The sequence below is a fragment of the Leptodactylus fuscus genome, chromosome 11 (genome assembly GCF_031893055.1).
Source record: "Leptodactylus fuscus isolate aLepFus1 chromosome 11, aLepFus1.hap2, whole genome shotgun sequence".
NCBI classification, from domain to species: Eukaryota; Metazoa; Chordata; class Amphibia; order Anura; family Leptodactylidae; genus Leptodactylus; species Leptodactylus fuscus.
In genome coordinates this window covers 12599056-12616117 of record NC_134275.1, presented here as the reverse complement: position 1 = coordinate 12616117, position 17062 = coordinate 12599056, and the positions used below count along the sequence as shown (strand labels likewise).

General features: G+C 45.4%; 1 protein-coding gene across 1 annotated transcript; it reads left to right on the top strand.

The window, feature by feature from the left end:
- The first annotated feature begins 8253 nt into the window (after nucleotides 1-8253).
- Nucleotides 8254-12387, top strand: LOC142185348 (uncharacterized). The gene is made up of 5 exons (XM_075260754.1): nucleotides 8254-8381; nucleotides 8528-8720; nucleotides 8793-8910; nucleotides 10669-10743; nucleotides 11080-12387. Exons 1-5 carry the CDS (start codon nucleotides 8317-8319, stop codon nucleotides 11493-11495), a joined length of 867 nt encoding a protein of 288 aa, XP_075116855.1. The 5' UTR covers nucleotides 8254-8316; the 3' UTR covers nucleotides 11496-12387.
- The last annotated feature ends 4675 nt before the right edge of the window (nucleotides 12388-17062 follow it).

The following is a 17062-nucleotide window of genomic DNA, read 5'->3' as shown; positions in this document are numbered from 1 at the left end:
CAAAATGGCGCCACAGTACGCTAATCTTTTCATGGCCAAGCTTGAGCGTGACTTCCTATCCACCTGCACCACTATCGCTTCATTGACGATATCCTAATCCTGTGGACTGGGTCTGAGCAATAGCTGAAAACCTTCCATGAACAATTCATCCAGTTCCATCCCACCATCAACCTGACGCTCAATTACTCCTCTGAAATAAACTTCCTGGACACCATCATGAAGATACAGGACAACAAAGTTGAGACATCGCTGTATCGGAAGCCGATGAACCGCCCTACCTACCTAAGATGGGATAGCTTTCATCCCAAACACATAAAGAACTCCATTGTCTACAGCCAGGCTATCAGATACCATTGCATATGTTCAAACCCTGCAGATAGAGACGAACACCTTGGGGGCCTCAAAAACACATTCTTGAGGCAGGGTTACCATCCAAGAATAGGTGATAACCAAATTAACAGGGCCACAAGAATACCAAGATCAGCGTTATCAAAATACAGTACCAAATAGGAGAACAATCGGGAGCCCCTGGTCGTCACATATAACCCACACCTGGAGATGCTGAGAGGAATCACACGCAAATTACATCCATTACTACAAAAAGACAACCGTCTAAAATCCATATTTCCAGACCCCCCTCTCCTGTGCTATAGACAGCCACCAAACCTCAGGAATATGGTGATTAGCAGCTCACTGTCACCTCCAACTAACACAGGAACATTTCCATGCGGACAGAAAAGGTGCAAAACATGCCCCCACATACTGACCACTGACAAGATAGAGATACCAAACTCTAACAGGGAATATAAAATCCCAGGTATGTTCACCTGTAACACACCTAATGTAGTGTATTTAATAATATGCACCAAATGTTCCACTGAAAATCTGTATGTTGGAGAAACTGGTCAGAAGCTCAGAATGAGAATGAACGCACATCGCCATACAACTAGAGAACGAAGAATGGACCTTCCTGTGTCAAAACATTTCTGCAACGAAGATCATAATATCACCAATGACATGAAAATTGTGGTTTTAAGAGGGAATTTTAAATCCAGGAAACAGAGACGGATTTATGAGTACAAGTGCATGACCTTGTTTAACACTCTCCAGAAAGGGATGAATCTGTCATACGGGTTCATGGCATCCTACAGAAATCACTGAACTGAGACAGCCATAAAGACACTCTGAACTGATAAGAACATTACAAACTGATGAATTGTTTATTTGTATGTAACAATAACCTTCTTCCCCCCTCCCTCCTAGAATTCTATTCCTATGTATCCCTCTTGTACATAAATATGCTCCTTCAGAAATTGTTTTTAGATATACCTGAAGAAGAAGCCGAGAGCTTTGAACCGTTGTAATCTGTCATCATTATTAGTTAGCCATTAAAAAAGGGATCAATTACTGAAGACCACGGTACAAAAACAAACGTCTTCCTTTATCTGGATACTTATAGTGGACGCACATGACACACTAACCCTATAGATGTATATTCCTGCTATCCATAGGAGCTTGTCACTTATATTTTCAGGGTTGAGCGTTCTTTATGGGCTGCATCTTATTTCCAGCGGTCTGATGTGTATATATATATATATATATATATATATATATATATAATCTGATGTGTAGCGTGGCCCAGAGCCTCCCCGTTTCTCACTTAGTATTGCCCACTATACTGTATATATTGATTAGCTATATCTCTGGTAAGTATACATGTATAGGGGATGTCTATGTGTATCCAGTGACCTGCAGAAGTTTGCACACTCCGGCTCACAATGATATTATTGTCAACAGTTCAGCAAAAAATAAAAAAAAATCCTAAAGAGATGAAACAGAAGAATAATGGAAATTACAGACGGACGGCGAGCGGCCGTAACTGGACTGGTAACGTAAAGTAATCCAAAAGTCTGACTATAAGGTCAATCTGAACACGTGCCTATATACAAGTCTGTGCAAACACATGAGAGCCCTGAAATGTGGATATTATATACCTATATATATATACCCATATATATATATACATACACATATACCCATATATATATATATACCCCAGTCACTAACTGCAGAAGTATATATGTATGGGAGTGGGAGGGGTTTATAGAATCTGATCTCCGCCATCAGGAAGAGACCCCGACTAATGAGGGTTTACACTCTAGAACTCGCCCATCGCATTTCACCCCCATTGTATTCACGGGACCATCAGGAGGAACAATAAGATAGAAACAGAAATACGGTGAAAACTGCAACTCCTGTCACCCGCTGCAGCCGCGCTGTTGTACTGGCCCCTCCCACATGGCGGTTTTCATGTTTTGTTATTTTGAAAATGTAAAATATGAAAATAAATTATTATTTTAACCAAACAATCCATTGGGAATCTGTAATGTAATATGTAACGTGTAATATGTAACGTGTCATCTGTAATGTATGTAATATGTAACGTGTCATCTGTAATGTATGTAATATGTAACGTGTCATCTGTAATGTATGTAATATGTAACGTGTCATCTGTAATATATAACGTGTCATCTGTAATGTATGTAATATGTAACATGTCATCTGTAATGTATGTAATATGTAACGTGTCATCTGTAATGTATGTGATATATAACGTGTCATCTGTAATTGTATGTAATATGTAACGTGTCATCTGTAATGTATGTAATATGTAACGTGTCATCTGTAATATATGTAATATGTAGTGTGTCATCTGTAATGTATGTAATGTCATCTGTAATATATGTAATATGTAGTGTGTCATCTGTAATGTATGTAATATGTAACGTGTCATCTGTAATGTATGTGATATATAACGTGTCATCTGTAATTGTATGTAATATGTAACGTGTCATCTGTAATATATGTAATATGTAGTGTGTCATCTGTAATATATGTAATATGTAACGTGTCATCTGTAATGTTATAGGTTATATGTAATGTTGTATGTAATGTTATATATAATGTATCATCTGTAATGTTGTATGTAATGTTGTATGTTTATATGTAATGTTATATGTAATCTTGTGTCTTATAGATCACTTCCTCTTCACCTTGCTAAGCCCTTCACAATAACAATCTCTCTAACCAGGGGTGTCCAGACTTTTCTAGGCCACTGTGGCTGACGTGGCATGCCTGTGGTTGTAGTGTATACAGGTTTATACAGTATTTTCCTGTCACGTGTAGAGTCCAAGCATGTAGTCCTCCTGCCATACAGTCCGCTGCAGAGCTCCGTCCATGTTCTCCTCAGTCAGGCCATGCTGGGAGTTGTAGTTCTGCAGTGGACCTGCTGGTGACCTGCGCTAGATCTGATCTAACTTTTTGGCCACAATGAGATTCTCATACTCGGCCTCGAGCTGCAGCAGGGAGTCCATCAGGGGCCGACTACCTAGCTCTGCGGCCAGCAGTTTATGGCGCCTGATGCTGGACAGAGCATCTTTTAAGGCCATTGGCTCCTCAGCAGGGGCAGAAGCTTCCGCATCATTGGCCTCAGGGTCACTTTGGGGGTCGTCGTCCTCACAGCTGCCTGTGCCGTTGAAGCATTCGAGGTTTTCATCGATATTTTCAAAGTCAATGTTCACACTGGCCGCTTTACCAAGCTGGTTGAGAATAGCCAGAGTGCGGGCGATGTCCTCGTCATCATCATGGCTGACGTTAACTGTGGGCATGAACCCGCTCTGTAGGAAACCCCGCGTGATTGTCTCCGGCCTTACGTTATCCCATGCCATTTTCACCCAGCTCAGTGCATCGGCCACAGTGATGTCCTCAGCCAGCGCCTGCACCGACTGGCCGTCCTCCGTCCTGGCCAGCAGGGAACACAGCAGTTTCTTCCGGTAATGGATCTTGAAGGCGCGAATCACACCTTGGTGCATCGGTGGCCCCCATGATGTGCCGTCAGCTGGGAGGAGCTTGACCTCCACGTGTGACAGCTTTTCTGTACTGTGGCAGGGCACAATACCTGCAAAGAGTAAGATTCTTCGCTCCTGCAGCCGCATTCTATCATTCAGGTTCTCTATCCATGAGCGATAGATCTGACGTGTCATCCATGCTCTCTTGTTAGCATGCCGCCACACCCCCAGCGAGGGGTCGTCTGTCCTGTGGGGGTGCCCTGTAGTCGTGTGCACCACCAGCGGCTGCTCCTTGTCACCGCACAGGTTGGCACATAATGCCATGGTCAGTCTTTCTTCTGGCCAGCCTTTGCACTGGGCACTTTTTTCTAGTGATGTCTGCTCTGGGATGGCTTTGAAGAAGAGGCCGGTCTCCTCCATGTTGTAGATGTCGCTGTCCGCGTAGCCCCCTGTTATGACCTGTAAACATTCCTTCCAGGCCATGGCGTCATCGTCTCTCATCTCCACACTAGCACCTGAGACGGGATGGAAAACAATGTTGTGCCGTGTCCGGAACCTATTCAGCCATCCGTTACTGGCGTGAAAGTGGTGGAAGCCGAGCTGAGCGGCGATGTGTAGGGCCTTCTCCTGCAGCATGGGACCGCTTATAGGGAAGTGTTCGGAACGGACGTGGTAGAGCCAGTCCAGCAGCGCCTTGTTCACCTCCTCGTATGGCTGCCAGCGGCGTCTTCTTGAGTTCTCGTTCACATTCTCCTGCCACTGTCTCAGGTAATGTTCCCTGTTGGCTAGCGTGGCCTGGATCTGGGTTTTGCTGCAGTTAAACTCCCTGGCCAGGTCCCGCTGGGAGCGCCCCGCTTCACTCTCCTTAATCACTGAGATCCGGTCCCGTAGGGTCAAGATGCAGATTTTCCTTTTACTAGCAGAAGTTGCCATGTTTGCTACTCAGCCCTGGAACAAACCAAAGGAATCTCATAAGTTATGTCCTCATAAGACAACAATGTCCAACCAGCAGCAAGGGCATCACGAGACCACATATAGCCCCGCCATGCAGGACACCCCAATGACCCCTGCCCTGTCCCAGGATCATCCCCTCTACTACTCATCATGGCTGCCTCTTTGCCCAGTATGACACCATCGTGTAACAGTATATACTCCTCTCTATTCCTCTCCCCAGTATATACTCCTCTCTTTCCCTCTACCGGTATATACTCCTCTCTTTCCCTCTCCTAGTATATACTCCTCTCTATTCCTCTCCCCGGTATATACTCCTCTCTTTCCCTCTCCCGGTATATACTCCTCTCTATTACTCTCCAGGTATATACTCCTCTCTATTACTCTCCTGGTATATACTCCTCTCTTTTCCTCTCCCGGTATATACTCCTCTCTTTCGCTCTCCCTGGTATATACTCCTCTCTTTCCCTCTCCCGGTATATACTCCTCTCTATTACTCTCCTGGTATATACTCCTCTCTTTCCCTCTCCCGGTATATACTCCTCTCTTTCGCTCTCCCTGGTATATACTCCTCTCTTTCCCTCTCCCGGTATATACACCTCTCTTTCGCTCTCCCCAGTATATATTCCTCTCTTATCCCCCTCTCCCCGGTATAACCATCTCCTTACCAGTATGCTCCCTCTTTCCCCGTCTCGTGTGGCTCCTTCTCCCTTTCTCGCATGAGGATGGAGTTTCTCTTGGTTGGTGGGTGACGTAACAGTCAGGTGGTCTTGGGCGGTCATGTGATCCTCCAATGGTTTCAGTGCAGGAGGCAGTGGGGGGTGTAATGTGCTGAGGCAGGGGAGGAGGGTCTGCACAGACCTGGAGGGGGGAGACATTGGGAGCTGCTGTTGGAGGGGGAAGTCTGGTGCTGGAAGGGTTAACGTGCTGTAGATGGGGGCTGGGGTCCTGCACATCACCAATTTATTAATGTTTATTTATACAGCACCATTACTTCCATGGAGCTGTACATTATTATATTATTTCCATGGAGCTGTACATTATTATATTAATTTCATGGTGCTCTGTACATTATTATATTAATTTCATGGTGCTCTGTACATTATTATATTAATCCCAAGGTGCTGTACATTATTATAATAATCCATTGGTGCTCTGTACATTATTATATTACTTCCATGGTTCTCTCTACATTTTTATATCACTTCCATGGTGCTGTACATTATTATATTAATTCCATGGTGCTCTGTACATTATTATATTAATTCCATGGTGCTCTGTACATTATTATATTAATTCCATGGTGCTGTACATTATTATATTAATTCCATGGTGCTCTGTACATTATTATATTAATTCCATGGTGCTGTACATTATTATATTAATCCCATGGTGCTGTACATTATTATATTAATTCCATGGTGCTCTGTACATTATTATATTAATTCCATGGTGCTCTGTACATTATTATATTAATCCCATGGTGCTGTACATTATTATATTCCATGGTGCTCTGTACATTATTATATTAATTCCATGGTGCTGTACATTATTATATTAATCCCATGGTGCTGTACATTATTATATTAATTCCATGGTGCTCTGTACATTATTATATTAATTCCATGGTGCTCTGTACATTATTATATTAATCCCATGGTGCTGTACATTATTATATTCCATGGTGCTCTGTACATTATTATATTAATCCCATGGTGCTGTACATTATTATATTACTTCCATGGTGCTGTACATTTTTATATTAATCCCATGGTGCTGTACATTATTATATTCCATAGTGCTCTGTACATTATTATATTAATCCCATGGTGACAGGGGACAGGTGAGGTCAGTGATATATGGAGAGGACAGGCAGGGGCGGTTTTAGGCAAAATGGGGCCATACTGTAACATAGAGGCGCTGCCATACTGTAACATAGGGGTGTCACACTGTAAGGTAGGGGTGCTGCCATACTGTAACATAGGCGTGCTGCCATACTGCGCTCTCGGACACATACGTTTACTGCTATTTGCCTGGATACTCCTGTGCTTTTCCATTAGAAGCCATGTCAGTACATGTGTAACCTACAATTAGTGGTGAATGTATGTGGCTGGTAGCAGAGTGAGGTAACACCTGTAGGGGGCGACACATGATGTACCTGGATGCTGCCTTTATTCCCCGGCCACCGGTACTTGCACTTTTCTATAAGTGAAACGCAGATTAATTTCAGCCATTTTTATTTCCTGACTGTGCGGCAACAGCAAAGCCACAGCCGGGAATTAATGGGTGTCACACTTACCCCAAAGTGACGGCACTGATACCAGGGACTGGATTTGGCTATATCTGCACCCGGGTACACAGTGTCACCACCTGAAAAGAAACACCCAGAGGCTGAGGCCCCACATTGCAGAAACGCAGCTTTTGGATTATATTCATTAGAATTGTTCAGCAAGTTCTTCTCACAGTTTATGATCAAGGTCTCCTGATAAGATGGTCGGCTGTCCTCCTCACTCCCATACTCCCTTCATGTGGGAGACATGATACAAGAGCAAGGCCTCATCGTCAAACATTTCCAAGGTCTACTCACAATAATGAGCCAGTGTTGCCAGGTGTCCAAGATGGCGGACACGGATATTCATGTGTTAACGAATGTATTGGCCACGTGCTCATCGCCCATTTTATTAATTAACCAATTCTAATCTGCATTTCTATGTGATGTATTTTGTGATGCTTGAGTTGGCGTGAAGCCATTATTTCCTTTTATAATCTCATGCGCAGCCTCAATAAACCTGAGAGAATTATCATAGAGAACACACGTTGTGTCCTGTGAGCTTTCTTTTCCGAGCTCGTTATGATTAATTAATTTGGACATCTGACAATCTGAGACTGGAACCGCTTGGGTTCCGATAACAAGGGGGTTCTGTGCACTGACGCTGGGGGTCTGGGATGAGCTGACAGTAGGGATTTTCTGGGGGGGTCCAGGATTAGGGGATGTCACCAGAAGTAAGGAGTAGCTGGGAGGGGGACAGCGGGGGTAAGTAGGAGGGGAGGTGTCTGGGGCGGATAGCCTGCAGGTCTGTGAGTAGCTGTGCAGAGAGGGGCAGATGGGGGGGTACGAGAGATGGAGAGATGAGGGCTTTCTTACTGACATGGCTAGTTTGGGGTCAGTGGCGTAACTAGGAATAGCAGGTTCCCGTGCTGAACTTTTGACATGACCTTTACCCCCCCCAACACTGAAGATCCAAACCAACCGACCCCCCCCCCACACACATTCCTGCGCACATTTATAGCTTGCAAAACTGGGTGATAGTGTTGCCTCCATTAAGCTCCAGCTTTCCTAGGGTCCTGAATGGTAAATCCTCCCTGTTGCATATGGTGGTCGTGTTCTTCCTGTTTGCTTACACGGCTGCCCTCTGCTGTTTCCTCATAACATCCGTCTTACGTAACCTGAATATTCCCAAGATGATCGGAGGCCCCATGTAAGTGTGAGCCAGAAACTTCTCAGTGAGCTCCGGAGATGATTCTCCTGCAGATCCCTCTGCTGTGCCTGCTGTACGGGGACGGATGGGGCAACCCACTGATGTAAGTACAACGCCACGGCTACTGCATGATCTACAGTAGAGGCCACCGCCTTCCAACAGGGGTCACAGCAGCACAGAGTATTTCAGGAGAGGAGTGCGCTAATCATGTGACTTATTATGTATCCTATGTGTCTTCTATGTTTCTAGCCCCCACGTGACTGCCCCGGGAACATGGAGACTTGGTGTCCTGGAGTCGGTCGTCATTCGGACCCCCCAGCAGTCGGAGGGTTTCCCTGTGAAGGTTTCATTACTCAGTTACCCAGATAAGAAGACGACGTTCTCCTCGGCACTGCTGCCTCTGACTCCTGACAACCATTTCCAGGGAGTAGTGAAGTTGTCGGTGAGTGGGGGGGGAGATGTGCGGGGTCTCCGGGACTTGTACCTCATCTCACTCTGGTTCCCTCTGTGGTAGATTACAGCGGAGGATTCCCCCGGAGAGTTTTTGTATCTGATGGTGGAATCCAAAGTGTTCAGGGAAGAGGCGAGAATCCCGGTGAGCAGAGAGGCCCGGACCCCGATGGATGAGCCCGGTAATGTCTGCACCGCAGTGAGGGATATGTACTGAGGAGGAGGATGGATGAGCCCGGTAATGTCTGCACTGCAGTGAGGAATATGTACTGAGGAGGAGGATGGATGAGCCCGGTAATGTCTGCACTGCAGTGAGGGATATGTACTGAGGAGGAGGAGGATGGATGAGCCCGGTAATGTCTGCACTGCAGTGAGGGATATGTACTGAGGAGGAGGAGGATGGATGAGCCCGGTAATGTTTGCACTGCAGTGAGGGATATGTACTGAGCAGAAGGAGGATGGATGAGCCCGGTAATGTCTGCACTGCAGTGAGGGATATGTACTGAGGAGGAGGAGGATGGATGAGCCCAGTAATGTTTGCACTGCAGTGAGGGATATGTACTGAGGAGGAAAAGGATGGATGAGCCCGGTAATGTCTGCACTGCAGTGAGGGATATATACAGAGGAGAAGGAGGATGGATGAGCGGGTAATGTCTGCACTGCAGTGAGGGATATGTACTGAGGAGGAGGAGGATGGATGAGCCCGGTAATGTTTGCACTGCAGTGAGGGATATGTACTGAGGAGGAAAAGGATGGATGAGCCCGGTAATGTCTGCACTGCAGTGAGGGATATGTACTGAGCAGAAGGAGGATGGATGAGCGGGTAATGTCTGCACTGCAGGATATGTACTGAGGAGAAGGAGGATGAGCCCGGTAATATCTGCACTGCAGTGAGGGATATATACAGAGGAGAAGGAGGATGGATGAGCCCGGTAATGTCTGCACTGCAGGATATGTACTGAGGAGAAGGAGGATGAGCCCGGTAATATCTGCACTGCAGTGAGGGATATGTACTGAGGAGAAGGAGGATGAGCCCGGTAATGTCTGCACTGCAGTGAGGGATATGTACTAAGGAGAAGGAGGATGGATGAGCCCGGTAATGTCTGCACTGCAGTGAGGGATATGTACTAAGGAGAAGGAGGATGAGCACGGTAATGTCTGCACTGCAGTGAGGGATATGTACTGAGGAGGTTGCTGTTACTTTCTCTACTGGTCTATTATGGTTTATGCTGGCTTATGAAGAGTTAATCCGCCATTAATGTGCTGCTATGTGGATGGGCGTAGCACTGTACAGAGTCTTCTATAAGGTGGGAGGAGCTAGCTGTTACTTAGCGACCCCTCAGCCAGTTTGGGCTTGTACTGTCGGGTAGTTTTCTGACCATAATCAGTGGTCGTGTCCCATGTTATCCATGTATCCGACCATCGGCACTGCTGTACTGGTGAGGACACCCAGTGTGCCCATCATTCCCCCAGTAGTGACAGACATAGGCCTCTGATCCAGGGATTGCCCAGATGGACATGGTGACAAGGGTCAGAGGTCTGAGGACAGGTGAGGAGCAGAGGAGACTTCTGACCATGGATTCAGGTACGCCTGGAGTGTGAAGGAACCTGTCCCTCCATGTCACCCTGTGACCGGAGAAACTAACTAAGTAACCAGAGCGCCAGCTCTGCCTGTTTTATCGCCATCACCAGGGTAACCCAAAACATCACCCCCATGACTGTGCGGCCCCAGGGTCTGTGCGAGACCCTGTAGTGCTGATCATAGCAATAACGTAAAATGTGCGCCTTATCATATAGTAACCCCTTATAGAAGGAAGACGTCGGCGATGAAGTGGGTATAGAGCATGCAGTACGTGGTGTCCGCCCCCCAGAGCAGCGCTCCGGCCGAGGATTCTGGGCAGGGGACGATTCATTCTGATGAGAAACTTTTCTAATTCCAGATAAATCCAATCTCCGGAGAAGCCGGCGACAATCTGTGCGATCGGTGCTGACCGAGACGCAAATCCAGAGGATGAGTACGTTCCAGCTTTACATCCTTACATGGGGTACAGGGTAAGGGGGAGACCGCAGACTGTTACCCATAGCAACCAATCAGAATCCACCTCTACAGTATGGAGGCTCCTCCCCTAACATTGTGTCCTCCATATGATCTATACCCTCTATATACAGGAGGTCACCACACCTGACGTCTCCTATATATGCTAATGACCTTCTGATCCATTTTTCTATAAGATTCCATTTTCCCTCTGTTGGACACACCCCTGATCAAAGACACATGACTGACATAAGGTTATAGATAAAGTATGTGAAACCCTAAAGCTTGTTGACTTGTGTGACGTCTCTGTTCTCAGCCGCCGTATACCAGCCACATCCCAGACTCCTGAAATGTTGTCGTGACGGCTCTGACCATTATTCACAACATGAGAATTGTGACAGTAAACACATCGAAGAGTTAAAACCAAACTGTTACCGGGTCTATGGGGAATGCTGCAAGTACACGGAGAAGCAAATGGTCAAGAGGACGAGGGTATCTGGACTGGAACAGAACCCGGTGCTAATATACCCAGAGGAGCGGAACCCAGTGCTAATACACCCAGAGGAGCGGATTGCAATCAGCGTGACACACACCGGTCCCGGGGGTGTAAGCACCAGAACATTCATCAGCAGGATGGACCAGGACCTGTCTGTACAAGTGAGCAGCAAGATGTCTGAGACTGAGGTCAAAGTGTCGTTCAGGGCTCCGCCCCCTACGTATGGCGATCAGTGATCGGACAATATTAAATGCATTTACTGTGAAATCATTACAAAACTCATCAAGTTTAAATATACGGTCATATACTGAATCACCTGCTTACATTATCACTTACAAGACAGTGGATGCACCGCAGGCCCTCTCACAGTCCATATTAGACACCCGCTGCAGCAGGACGGAGACGGGCACATGTCTGACATCACAGAGGGGAGGAGGCAGGCACTGGTCTGACATCACACATGGGAGGAGGCGGATACATGTCTGACATCATATAGGGGAGGAGGCGGGCACATGTCTGACATCACAGAGGGGAAGAGGCGGGCACTGGTCTGACATGACACATGGGAGGAGGCGGATACATGTCTGACATCACAGAGGGGAGGAGGCTGGGACTGAATGGTGAGGACTCGGAGCAATAAGAAAACGCACTATCCAATGGACTTAAGGAGGAGGTGGAAGGAGAAGTGGTGGTAGAAGAAAGACTTGAATAGCTCGACCTGCTGGAACCATTTATATTTTGTTGATTTCTTTCCTTCATTATTGTACTTGCCTGAGTTGACCTCCGGGGTTGTTTTCATGTTCGGGCCAAGTTCTTCCTGTAATAATTTCTGACTTTCCGGCTGCAGTTGCTTTAGCTGGTTTATGTAGTCAATGTGATTGTGTATTATGGTGGCATCACAGCGAGATTGGCGGGTAACTGGCTCATGGTCTTGGGCGGGATGCCTTGAACTGAGACATACACTTGGTTCTGAAGAGCATCTGTCTCTAGCTGGACTCAGGCAGAACCAGAACCATTGCAGTTTAGTGGGCCATTGCTATAGCATTCTAGGATATCCATCTTGATTTTGCTCTGATAGCAGGCTGCCATTTCACTACACAGATCTCCTCTAATAACAAGGACTCCTCAAACATAACATCATCATCGTTTAATAAATTTGTCTCAGACTTGTCCAGGTCTGAAGATGCAAATTCGAGTTCATCTGAGGAGTCTTGTGCGTGTATAAGATGTATACCTATAGAACAGTCAAACTCAAGTCTATAGGTCTGAACTCACAGAAATGACAATTTACATAAAGATGTTGTGAGTTGCATATACGAACCTTACATTTAACAATTTTAGTGAATTTCTAAATTTCTATTAAATACTATTTTTTTTTTTTTTTTTTTTTTAAACCCCAAAATAGATTCTAAATCCTAAGGCCTGAAGTTCCTGTCAGTGGCATCCACAGGAAATCAGAATGGATTATTTAATAGCATGCCTACTAGGAATGGCGGGGGCCTGTGGCAAACTTTTGACATGGCCTCCCCCCCCCCCCCACCCCGACCGACATGGCCCCCTTTTCAGACCCCATAATATAATAATTGGAGACCCAAGGGAGGATACAATCATAAAAACACTGTTACTTAACTCTCTTGTGCTCCAGTGCACTCTCCGCTGATGTCGGCCATCTTTCTACCATTAAAGGCTATTCGTCTCTTACCTTTAGATGTGATCTCCGCCGCGCTGTTCCTTAGAAATACCGTTTTTTACCGGTATGTAAATTAGTTCTCTGGCAGCGATGGGGGCGGGCCCTAGCGCTGGAAATGCGATGGGGGCGTCCCCACTGCTGATGGAGAACACGATCCTGTGACGCCTCTATCTTCGGCTGGATCCTCCCCTTCTCTCTCGTCTTCCTCCTGCGTCACCTCTGACGCCTGCGCAGTTGGCTCTGCAGAGACACTAGTAGAGCCCACTGCGCATGCCATTTTTGGGAGGCCGCTCTTGCTCTTGTAGTTCAATGCAAAACCGGTATTTCTAAAGAACAGCACGGTGGAGATCACATCTAAAGGTAAGAGACGAATAGCCTTTCTAAAGGCTATTCCGACGTCTTATCCACAAAAAAAGAGGTTTTAATGGTAGAAACCCTTTAATGATGTACAGGACATCATATGAGCCCAAACTTGTCGCAACGCATAATGACGAAAGGCCCGACCCACGTGACATCTGGGACATAACATAAGTAGGCCTGAAGCCTTCTGGAGCCAGGAGAGGTAAGTGACTGTGTTTTTTATGTTCCCACACCTCTCCTGGGCCTCCGATCATTATACTCGGGGGTCTGAAAAGACCCCCCCCTCCCAAGTATAATGATAGCGTTTGTGGGGATCATGGGCCTGCAGACTCACTTTCCGATCCCAGTTCCTATTAAGAAAAAAAATCTGGCTCGGCCACTGCTACCCCAATAGTTACGCCTCACCTCCGCAGACTAAGTAGTAGCTATGTCAGGTACAGCAGGTCAGCTTTCATTTAGATGAATAGGAGCTGAACTTCGGTGGCCCACATGGCCTTTGCACAGTCTATGGAGCTGCGTGCCACTGGCTTCATACACTGTGCAGTTTCGGTGGGCCAAGACTGCTGATATTGGCTAGTTGGTATCTTTATCCCAGAAAAAAAAACAAGGAAAAAAAATGTAGCTCTGACCACCCTAAAGATATACAGCATACAATAAAGGAGTTCATCTAGTTTGGACTCATTTAGATTATATATCCTGAATTTCTTGTTGAATGATTTCTAACAGTTTACCTGACAAGTCATCCGTACTCCCAGATTCCAGCTTTTTGTGTTCGTTAAAGAGGGATGTAGCATCTGGTCCAAAGATAAGCTCGTAGTTTTCTATCTAGAATTGTACCAGAAGGGCCACCTGTATGAACAGAGCACATAGAAAAGTCAGTTAAAAGATCCCATTCTAAACATTGGTTTATGTGTATTCAGCGTTACCTTAGCTTGGGTTCGGTCAATCATTTGTACAGTCCATTGCTCTCATCCATTATAGGATGAAAACAATTAACTTATTCGTAATAACATGACTGATGTAGACAGAGTCCCGTCCTTCTGCATTCACAACAACAGACTTTACTAATGGAAGTGGAACGTACCCTCAGGACAGCAATTGAATAAAGTATCACAACATCCTAGCATAACCTGTGACAGACTGCAACTCACAACACAACCACTGAGTGGCAGCACAGACAAGGAGAGACGGCTCATAAAACTATGTTATCTTTTAAAAAGCTGGTCATGCTTCTCATCTCCTGAGCCAAGAGGAAAGGTAAGGAAGGACGCATCTGTAGTTCAGAAGACAGATTCATTTATTTTTTTCATTACTTTCAGATTGACTTATTATAATTAATATGCAAATCTATTCTCCAGGATGTAGGAGAGGAGAACAGTGCACTCTGTACGCCGCCCTCTAGAGGGCAGCATCCTTAACATCATGCATGACTCAGTTATGAAGTCTAATTAATCATGATGCGGATTTAATTGCCAAATTAGTATTTCTTTAGTCATTTCTTAATGAGTCAAAATGTTTAGATATTAAAGGGGTTGTCCCATCACAAGGATCCTATCTATACTGCTAGTTTATGTGGATTTAAGACTTTTCCTAAATGCATTGCTTTATCAAAACTGCTTTGTTTGGCCGCTATCTTAATTTATTCACTTCATTGTTTACACTCCGTTTCTATGGCCCTTGGGATTATCTGCTCATTTGTCAAGTGATGTAGCTGCCTGCTCTCAGAGGGGGAGGGAGGGGCTGGGAGCAGCTCTGAGGTGTTTGTGTCTGATAAGTAGCGGAGTTCTCAGATAGGGGAGGGGACAGCTCCAGGATTTCTGAGCTCTTATCAGTCGGTTTAATTGAATTTGGCTGATAAGGGCTCAGATAGGGAGTCCATTACCTCTGTATGTAATGCAAGCTGACTCAAATCCAGCTCTGATACATCAGCTTCACACTGTGGTAATTCATTTACAACCAATCCCGTGCAAGTGAAACCCCGCCCACCTATGTGCCAAGAAAAGCAGGAAGTGAAGAGAGCACAACAGCCTAAAGGTTAGTGAACAAGCGTCATGGGAATACCCCTTTAAGGAAATCAACAAAAAAAAAGGAACAAAGTGTGCAGCCATGTCAAATATACAGCTCAAAGGTGGACATCAGCCAGCAAACCTAGCTTCACACGAAATGAGTCCCCAGTACATTTAGTGTTTCTTTCCATCGCTAAGGGAAATATTTCTATAATTAGGATATCTGGAGTGCAAAATAGCAAATATACATAATAACTGCACCATGATCCCTGCCCTAGAATACTTACAGTGTAAGGTCAGAATAACGCTGGGTTCACACTAGCGCCCGGAATCTGTTCTGAGCTTTCCGTCTTCTGCATGCAGAAGACGGAAACCTGTCAGACCGGGTCCGGCCGGCCCGTAAATTTGCGGCCGCAAAATAACGCAGCGTATACGCTCGTTAAAATCAATGGGATCTTTTTGAGCGCTCAAACTCTGACACGCCGTATATGTGCCAGATCATTTTACATCGTGTGAACGCACCCTGGTGGTTGAGCTGATCTTCAGATTTCAAACTCCGATTTCCGATCATTTTCCAGCTGATCGCGATCGTGAAATTTGCTCGATCTCCAATCGGGATCCAATCCCGATCGCTCAACCCTACAAAGGATGTGACATGTAGAAATCCAACTGCCTGCATAACTGAATGTAAATAGGCAGCTTAAAGGGACAATTCACATTTCTAATACTGATTAGGACAGGCTATAATATTGTGAAGTGCCCTCAGAAGAAGGTTTTTCTACGGTCTGGCTAACTATAAATGAGATAAGGAAGCAAGAAGACATAATGGTAAATATTGTACTTGGTCTCATGATCTAAACTGACTTTAACCCCTTAGCGCTATTTCACAGGTTGTCCTTCAAAAAATAAGCCCTCAACCAACTCTGTGAACCAAAAAATAAAAACATTACACATCTCAGAAGATGGTGATGCAAAAATCATTGATTTATGTCCCCAAATGTGTTTTTGTTCTGCAGAATGACTAACGCATAATAATATAATATAAATGAGGTATCGCCGTAACCGCTCCGACCCGCAGAATAAAGGTCACATGTTACTTATGCTGTATGCTGCACGCCGTAACCGTACCGACCTGCAGAATAAAGGGAACATGTTACTTATGCTGTACACTGCACGCCGTAACCGTACTGACCCGCAGAATAAAGGGAACATGTTACTTATGCTGTACACTGCACGCCGTAACCGTACTGACCCGCAGAATAAAGGGAACATGTTACTTATGCTGTACACTGCACGCCGTAACCGTACCGACCCGCAGAATAAAGGTGACATGTTACTTATGCTGTATGCTGCACACCGTAACCGTACCGACCTGCAGAATAAAGGTGACATGTTACTTATGCTGTATGCTGCACACCGTAACCGTACCGACCTGCAGAATAAAGGGAACATGTTACTTATGCTGTATGCTGCACCGCTAAAAAAAAATATGAAAAGGTAAAAAGCTGGGAACGGTCTCTTTTTGTGATTGACAGGTATCTATGTATGACTGTATATACAGAGCTTTTCCTTTTGTATAATAGGTTGTTTGCAAATAGCACTACATGTCCCATGTCATGGGTTAGTAGCATTTTGCACAGAGGCACAAAAATCCAAAATTCGACAGAAATCTGATGTAATACGACATCAAGCCAAATAATAATTAACTCCAAACTTCAGTATAAATGTGAACCCTGCCCAGAAACTT